General features: G+C 36.0%; 1 protein-coding gene across 6 annotated transcripts; it reads left to right on the top strand.

The window, feature by feature from the left end:
- Nucleotides 1-775: 775 nt before the first annotated feature.
- LOC121858736 (ESCRT-I complex subunit tsg101-like) lies at nt 776-7529 on the top strand. 6 transcript variants are annotated; one of them, XM_042355369.1, is made up of 4 exons: nt 776-912; nt 2453-2614; nt 4013-4171; nt 5921-7529. In XM_042355369.1, exons 2-4 carry the CDS (start codon nt 2570-2572, stop codon nt 6926-6928), a joined length of 1212 nt encoding a protein of 403 aa, XP_042211303.1. In that variant the 5' UTR covers nt 776-912; nt 2453-2569; the 3' UTR covers nt 6929-7529. The 6 variants fall into 6 exon arrangements, with proteins under 6 accessions (XP_042211303.1, XP_042211301.1, XP_042211306.1 ...); XM_042355367.1 differs by having other exon boundaries at nt 3921-4171; XM_042355372.1 differs by having other exon boundaries at nt 3921-4171; nt 4602-7529.
- Nucleotides 7530-9232: the final 1703 nt, after the last annotated feature.

The raw sequence follows: 9232 nt of genomic DNA, 5'->3' as shown, positions 1-9232 counted from the left end.
TTTATTTAATAATCTGGTGCGATTGCATATCTTATAAGCCAATGTTTTACTTTCCGGTCGCTTGGCGACGCCACTGTCGGAAGGTGGATGAAAACTTTAATAAGGAGTGAGCTATCCTCTTGAAGTCTCATAAACCTTGGTTACGTTTATCACATTGCGAGTCTTGGCGATGTCCAAATTTAATTACTATACATTTCCCCAAACTTCCAATACCACCAATGTCTGTAATCAGTATAAATAACTCCATTAAAAAGGTTTTCATGCCTAAATCGTCAGCACATGTTTTCGGAATCGTATGAAATTATCCAATGCCGTAATTATGTATACTTGAAGTCTTTGTAATACTTACTGCGGTCTGTATATGCACACATACTTCTTGGACATCTGTAAATACAAAATCACAGCCACTACAACGATATGCTTCTCCACCAGTCGTCATCTTTCTTGTTTTATAAACATCTCGGCACTATGGAGTAACAGAGCTACCCACCTCCACGGGCCGTAGTCTGTGTAGCACTACGGAAACTTCGAATTGCCTGAAGGAAGTGTTAGGAAAGGGGAGAATGACACAGGCAGTAAACAACAACAAATTATAAGGGCGACTGATGAGAGAATTGGGTCATGTTTTATTTTATATTGTCAGTTATTTAATTTATTCGTCACGGTAAGTGTTTAACAATTCAAAATAAAGCTCAGTTTGACATGTCTAAAGTGTTAAAATTATATTTATTAATTAAAGTGTCTTGCAGGTGGTGGTGGTGGTGTGCCTGATCAACAGATGGCAGCACAGCAGCCTGATCGCCCCGGAGGATCAGGCTTGATTTTTGTAATAATCAAACATGTCAGCCTGTTGTTCATCTGGTGACAGTGATAAATCTCTAGATGTGTTCATTCATCCATTAGTTATTGCAGGTTAGTTGTTGCATGCGTGATTATCGGAAAATTTTCATGATTCACCCAAGTTCCAAAAGAAAACAACGACAAGAGTGACTGTACGTGTTAATGAATGTTTATAACCAAGGCAGGAACTGATCATTAACCGGAATGGGTACTTTGTGGAAATGCTTCTTGGCATAACGGCTTCTGCACCGAAAGAAAACGACACTTGAGTCTGTATCAGGATTATTAAATGTGTACTTAGTTGTAAATAGTATACATAAGTCAGGAGGAGTAAAGTTACAGCTGTCGCCTATTCATGACTGGCCCAACACACTTTATTGAGAACTGAGAAGTACTTGTCTGTAGTTATTAATTTTCATATTATATAACCTGTTCTAGTATTTAAAATAGATCTTAGAGTTAACTTGTATTCTATTTCCATATGGTGGTACATTGGTAACGCGGGTGTATCTTATCTTTGTCCTGGATTGGAACCCCGGAACAGGTCAGATGTGAACCAATGTGACACGACCAAGCATCACGGGTGTCCTTCCAGTTTCCCTCTGTACTAACATTAATAATACAGGTCATAACAAAGTAATAAAGAACAGATCAACCCTCCGAACAATTAGTAAGAAGATAAGTTGTGAAATGATAGAATAAAACAAAAATAAAATGATAAAGTTAGCCAACAATTCCTACTGAAGCATAATCGTGTCTACCTGGCACTTGTCATTAAATAATTCCCCATATACAGTACCTGTACATGTCTAACATTTTTTTTTTCAATTGAAAAGGGACAGCACTGAGATGATAGATATTTGATGCTTGTAGTGTAATTAATTGTTGATATTAATAGTGTTTATTGATGATGCTCATAACATTTATTGCTTATTTTGATAACAAAGGTGAGGGTTTAGGAATAGGACACCACTGAACATTCATATTTTATAAAACATTTGTTACTTAATTTTAGTTTTTTCTTAAGACCAGTATTCATGTTAGTCCTCATTTTTGACCAAGTAGAATTTGACTTCCTTTCAGTGGGAGAACAAGTGTATCATAGGAAATTTAATAATATTAATTATGCTTATCTTGCATCGATTTGTTGATGTACAGGTAATGGGTTTTTATTTTTGTAATATCTTCCAAATCTCTTCCTTTTATAGTGTAGGGTAATCGGTATTAGGCTCTCCCAGATTTTAACAACCAGACCAAATTCTGTTTATTGATGCAGTACTTTATTATCTACACCACGATACTGCATAATATTAACAGATAACAATTTAATATGATACCATTAATAATTCTAGTGCAGTAGCTGTTCTTTACTGGATCTTTACATTTTCTCCTACATCTGCTGTGAAGGATGCTCTTTTAGGAGGCTTTGTTAATACATTACAGGTATTGGTTTAATGCTAGCAGAAAACCACTCCTGTTCAGTAATAATTTTATTTAATAGTCCTTTCTTACACATATTCCCATGGTGTTGGTAAAGTTATATTCTGATATGCACATATTTATTTATTTCTTATTCTCCATTTATCTATGCACAGTATTTATATTTATACAGAAACATCACTACAGGAACCCAGTGATAGGTTATTCATCATAAATGGCTCGATTTCCCCTGGACACGAAGAGAGTCCAACCACAGCACCACAAGTTATGAATCATATTCAGTCATCTAATGAAGAGGGACTCTATAGTGCAGATGTATCAAGGAAATTATCAGGTAATGCTCTTTGTTTAGGTTTGATGTACTACTGAACAGCCATCACAGCCAGTTACAGTACTGCATTAGGAACTGAGTTAGGAGAAGCATAACTGGCATGTTCAGAGTCCCCTGCCAGATAATCAAATCCAGGACCACTTAATTGCTAGTAAAAACAAATATTATTCACCACACAACACCATAGCAATGGAGTCTCAAATCTAACTTACTGAAAACTGGATAAATGAACAGCACTATACTGTACTTAAACCACTTAAGATTTTTAGTGACAAGCTGGAATTTTTTTATATTAAGATATATCAGATTGCTGTAGTGTCTAATGATATGAGAAGGGAAATGACTTCAGTACAGTACACTAATGTACAGTACTGCACAACACAGATTGTATGCTAAAACAGCAGTGAGCAAGGGAACAAGTTTGTACAATGAGCTACTAGTGTTATGATGCTTGAGTTTGAGGAAATAGGCTGCAAGATACATCAGTCAATCCTAGGCATCCTATGCGGTCACATGACAGTAGTAGCCAGTCGTAGCTCATGAGTACTCTGAGCCTATGCATCCACACACTCAGCACGTGCAGTCGCATGATGCAATCTCTCGGAAATTCGTTTGAATGCCTAGAATAGAGAGAGATTCCCGAAATTTTTCGGACTACTCAAAAAAATCTCGGTAATGGAGAGTTCCAGGCTATCAAAAACATTACTGTATTGTATTTCACTTACAATGTTTATTATGGCTTATAATCATTGTGTACTGTACACCAAAAATTTTCATTAAAAACATGTTTTGTGGCATGTTAAGACTTTTAAGGGAATTTTATTTTATTTTATTATTTGTTTTTTCCTTGGGAATGTATCTCAGCTTTCATAATAGGAGTCACTGGGAAAATATGATCCAGTTTATGAAAAATTTATTTCTATACAGTACTGTATATGCTTTTTTTCGGGAATGGAATTCTCTCATTAATCGGTGAATATCTGTACAGTATTCTGTTAGGGTTGGTGATAGTAGTACTAAGTTAGGTTTGGTTGTAGCAATATTATAACAGTTACTTATTTGTTAAATACATGAATATTGGATTGTGAGTACAGTATTACAGTGTGAAAATTACGTTCCATTTTCCCCCAATATTTTTGATAGTCCTGATTAATTTCTTAGGGGATTAGAATGTCTTTCTTCCCTCCTTCATCCCATTTAGTTAGGAAGAGCTAATAAAGAGAACTAAACGTAGCCCCTTTCTTACCATATAAAGTTGTTCTCCTATTTTACAAATGTGAACTGCAAGACAAGGTTGTCTTTCACAAAGGTGTTGGAAAATGGTCGAGCAGAGCCACACAGTTGTTTTTACAAATGATGCTACAGGAAGCTGATAAACTACACAGCCCTTACATCAAACAGCGGGACATCTGGAGACACATCTCCCAGGAGCTTACTAAAGAGGGCTTTCGTCTTGTGGCTGAGCACGTAGAGCGAAAGTGGCATAATTTACTCAGAACATACAGAATTCATAAGAGGCAGAGGACTGCTAATGGTTTCAAATTCTGGGAATATTATGAAGTAAGTTTAAACTTGTTTTGGTTGTCTCTTAATTTTTATGCTTTTATTTTTTTATGCCTTTATTTATTTTTACACAAACAGTTTCATGGAACATACAGCTATCCCTCATTTAGCCTTAATTCACTTTAGCAGTAAACAAATTTTGACATCCTTTCTAGTTTATTGTTCGTAAAAATTCAGTTTAGCAATAGCTTAACTCACTGGTAAGAGGGAAAAACTGAGGATGAGGTGGCCTGTTACATGTAATGAAACTATAAGAGTTGTGGGAAAATCATTACAATACTGTACTCTAATATAGCTTAGAAATAAAGATAATATAATGTACAGTACTGTAAAACTATAAAATGTGAAAAATGAAGAGCATGGGTATTTATGTGTGGGAAATGAATGTATGTGTGCAGGCAGTAGGCTCATGTAACTATATTGCCAGCCCTGTCAGCACCGTGATCCTTCCCCTGATGTGACATCACAGCATACACATAGCGCAGCACAGCAGTAGCCACATGTCTCTGAATCAGCTCGGTGACTGCCCGACTGAATTGTTTGGTGTCACCCAGTGGATGGTTTGAGTGTGGAAGGAGCTATTTTTTTTACATAAAATATGTGCTGTTGTAGTTTATGATATTTATGTATTTATCTATTTAATTGTTTATCATAGCATTTTTATTTTTTTTGACAAATGCAATTTGAAATTTGTTGAAATTAGGTGTACTTTGTGCTCGCTAAATCATTTAACTCTGAACCACATTGTTTATATAGGAGCTTGGTGTTAAAAATTAATTGTATAACTTCAAATCCATTTGTAACAAACTCATTATTACTGTATTATTATTATTATTATTAGGAAATACTTTGCTGTATTATACTGTACTCAGTGTTTACTGCCTTGCCATTTGAAACCTTTGTTCACTCTGTACTTTGCTGTAATCCGTCATTTAACGATAAGTTCGCTTATTGTTAAGTTTTCAGGATCGTAACCCCTTCGTTAAACAAGGGATACCTGTGCTGTATTTATTTCTTTATCAGGTCAGATTATGTTTTGTTTCTCTTTAAACTGATAAATTTACATTATGCTCAGTCTTTGTTTTTATTTCTTAGCCTTTCAGGCCTATTACTATAAGTATTGATTATCTTATTCTGTAGGATTCGGTACTAAGTAGGTTGTCCCAACCTTTAAGTATAAGTCTAGACCTCTGAAAAAATTACTTCTAATATAGTACAGTACAGGGTATATGCAAATGTTAATGTATTCATTTTATTGCTTAGTGTACAAGGTATGAACCTAGTCCTCTGCCTTAACTGGGAATTGAAGCAAATGCTTTTCCACTGAGCTACAGAGTCACTCAATAAGATGGCACATGTAATGTAAAACCTTCCATCAAAATGTTTGACTGCAGCTCACTGTAAATTCAAATACAGTAGTGTTGAGTAAAAGCTCAAAATGCAGTATTTATTACAAACTCTGTTTCTTTTTCTATTTGCTGAATGTGAGAGATATATACTTTTTTTATTTTTTGTCTTTGGGAAATCAAAGTGCAAATAAAGAAAGACATTTTTGTGTAGCTGCTACATATCTGTGGGATTCTCCAGGACAGTACTGTGACCCATACTGAAATCGAGGTTTACTGTATGAAGCTGTGTTTAGAAGAAATTCTGAGTTATCACCCCTTTAATGCGTGGATGTGAATTCATAATATTTATGCTGATATGTAACTACCCATAATTAATGGTAGTGTTGAACTCTTTCAGATGATGGATAAGATCATGGGCTCTTTACCTAACGACAAAACATCTTTAGGACCAACTGTGGATATACTTACAACAAATTCACAGTTTCCCATTACCAGTAGTGTCTCAACAGCTGCAACTTCTCTTGTGTCAACAACTTTAACACAGCTGCCAACACAAAACCTGAATCTTCCCAACACTTCTTCATTAATTATAGTTCCAGTATCATCTTCCTCTGTTCCACCTCCTAATGCACCAGTCTATTCTATGCCTACTCCTGTAACCAGTCATTCTCACTTTCTCTCACCTCTTTTACCCAAAACTTCACAAGAAAATACTTCAGCCATCACTCTATCTCAAGTCCTACCAAACAGTCAGCCATATTGCCCACCAGCTTTCACTTCGCCAACAGTTTGTTTTAGTGAGCAACCAGATGGTCATTCTGCTGCTCTTCCTCTATCACCACTTCATCCTGTACATCAACCAGACAGTTCTTTAGGTTCATCACCTACCCTTTGTATAAAGCAAGAACTAGATGAGTCTTCCAGTGTCACTCCTGAGTGCCGGCTAAATAGCTCCTTTCTTTCTGTACCTCAGTTGGGTCACCCTGAGTGTAAGCCAAACAGTCCCTCAGTTGACACATTACCTCCACCTCTCCCTTCATGTCAACTAGACAGTTCCTCAGGTACCTCTTTTCCTTCAGTCCATTCCAAGCGCCGTAAAATTTCAACTTCTGCAGCCATTGAATCTGGAAATGAAATGTCAACATTCAAAGACGAAACAAAAGAATCAATAGAGAGTCAAGGGTCAGTGGAGAAAAATGAGAATATGAGAAATGAAAGTTCAGATGCACACACAAGTGCTCTACTAAAAGAACAATCAAAGGTGTTAAAGTTAATTTACCAGGGCCTTCAAGCAAATAACAGGTCTTTGGAGCAATTTAATAATGGATTGCAGATCATGCATGCAGACATAAATCGGCTATCATCAGCAGTAGAATCCCTGACTCAAACTTTAAACAAGAGATAATGTTTTGTTGTTCTATACATTGCAGAATACATTCAGTAAGCCAGCTGAAAAGAATAAACATATAGCCACCCTATGCCACTGCAGGAGAGGGCTTGCAAGAGTGTGAGCAAACTGTACCTCCATCACCTTTTTACTGTGATTGTTAATATTATAGCCTTTAAAATATATATAATTTTATTATGACACTGAAATACCTTTTACATGTTGAATATGTTTATGCTTGTTTGATTTTTTGCTTTGGATAAGACTTTTAATATTTTATTTTAACTTTTATTTATGGATGTGTATAACACTCTGAATTTATTGGTTTAAAACTATAGTTGCATTTTAATAGTACTATTACCTAGTCAACTGTAATGCACACAAGAGGCCTAGTCAACTGTATGTACTGTACACAAGAGACAAGAGCAGAATAGGTAGGCCATACAATAGAGCTCTATTTTTCATATTTTTGCTAAAAAAAGTAACAAGAGAAGAAGATTTCAAGAAATAGGTCATGATAGGGAGGCCAAGGGGCTTTTCTATCATGTCCACTTACTGAGGGGAGCTTAATTTGGTAGTGAGTCATCGCAAATAAATTACAGTACGTCCTGTACTAAAACATCCTTGTATGATTCTTAGTCCTGCATTATGTTTTCCTGGTTACAGTAGTGAAGTTGCAAGTCCTCTATATACTTTTTTTATCTATGTTATTATCTTTAAATTTGTCTTTCCTCCCTAGGTACCTTGATAATACATCCAGGATCTTTTTATTTTTTTATCTTTACTTTTGCCATAGAATTTCTTCACTCTTCCAAATGGAATATCTTCTATGTTCTTTGTGAATTACCACTTAGATTTTACTTCTTTTTTTTATTAATTATATTTATGTATTATTCCAGATAATCTGCTCTTTTCCTCTTAATGCATCTCCTTTCTTTCTTAGGAGCAATTATGACAGTACAGTACTGTTCTTCATGGACAATACTTGGACAAGATAGGTCGGCTGATAAGGGAGCAGACCTTGACTTGAAGTACTGTACAGATAAACCTCAATTTTTAATTTGAGTTATGTTCCTGAAAACCCCATCGCAAATCAAAATATCGTAAATCGAGTTCAATATAGCATGGGGTTGATTGGGATACATTCCCAGCGAGTCCAACGCATACCTGTATCACTGAAAAAAAGAAAACCTACTCTAATAAAATAGATTAACAATTAAACAACACTCACCACATCATTAAGAACAAGCCTGGCCACTTCACAATATCAAACTTCATGTCCAGAGACACGGTTTTCCTGGGCACTTTGGCCTTCCTAGACACAGGAGCCTTCAGCAACAGCTTGCTAGACATTTTCCAAGTTACACTGCTCACTTCAGTCACAAAAACAGTCTTCAACTGTGTCCACAGCACGTTCCCCTTTTTCAAATCGGGTTAATACATCCATTTTCGTAGCAAGGGTAATGGTCTTACGTTGCCTCTTCACTACACTAGCATCAGTAGCACTTGATGGGTGCTGGGGACGAGGTATTTTTTTCCAGCTTTGAGAATTTAGTCTCATTACCCGGAAATCTCTCATTCCCAGAAGTGCTCTGCACCGATTGTTCCAGCGAACAGAGATATCATTGTAGTAGTTTTAATAGTAGGAGTAATAATAATGGCAATTGTATCATTTGTAAAACAAGGTTACAAAGGGCTATGAAGCTCAAGTCAAGTTTGATGTACAGTATGCATATTCAATGATACACAAAGTGTTCCAAGAATGTAAATCTAGAGCCCAGTGTACTAAATTTCGCTTATCTATGAATTTGACCTTTACCTTTGTCACATTGATAAGTTAAAGGTCGCAAAGTCTTGCCGCCGCCCCCCCCCCACCCAAAAAAATAAAGTTTCCACAGCATTGGCTTTGTTTTTGGGATTGACCCCTTGTGGTCTATCACATACCGGTAACCAAAATATTTCACAAGAATACGGCCATGTCTCCTTTTGCTCTTACCCATTCACACCTTTGACACCTCATTATGTTCTGCTCACTTCTCCTTTCCCCAAAACCAAGTCATCCAGTTCCTCTTGTTCATCATTACTAGCTCTCAGTTCCTCATTACACTCAAGCATCTTCAAACACCGTCGTCTATTTTTCTTTTCATTTTTCACTCCTTTTAGGGAACTCAGTAATGTGTGAAGTTCTGGCAGTTGAATAATAATTGACAACCGTTGATTTCAGTAGGTAATAATAACAGTTGGTGATAACAGGTAATACTATCAATAATAGATGATTAATTTATCAATTGATTTTAATTAAGGCACAATAAATACAAATAC

This window comes from Homarus americanus, unplaced genomic scaffold (assembly GCF_018991925.1).
Source record: "Homarus americanus isolate GMGI-L3 unplaced genomic scaffold, GMGI_Hamer_2.0 scaffold74, whole genome shotgun sequence".
Classification (NCBI taxonomy): Eukaryota; Metazoa; Arthropoda; class Malacostraca; order Decapoda; family Nephropidae; genus Homarus; species Homarus americanus.
This window is presented reverse-complemented; position numbering and strand designations above follow the sequence as displayed.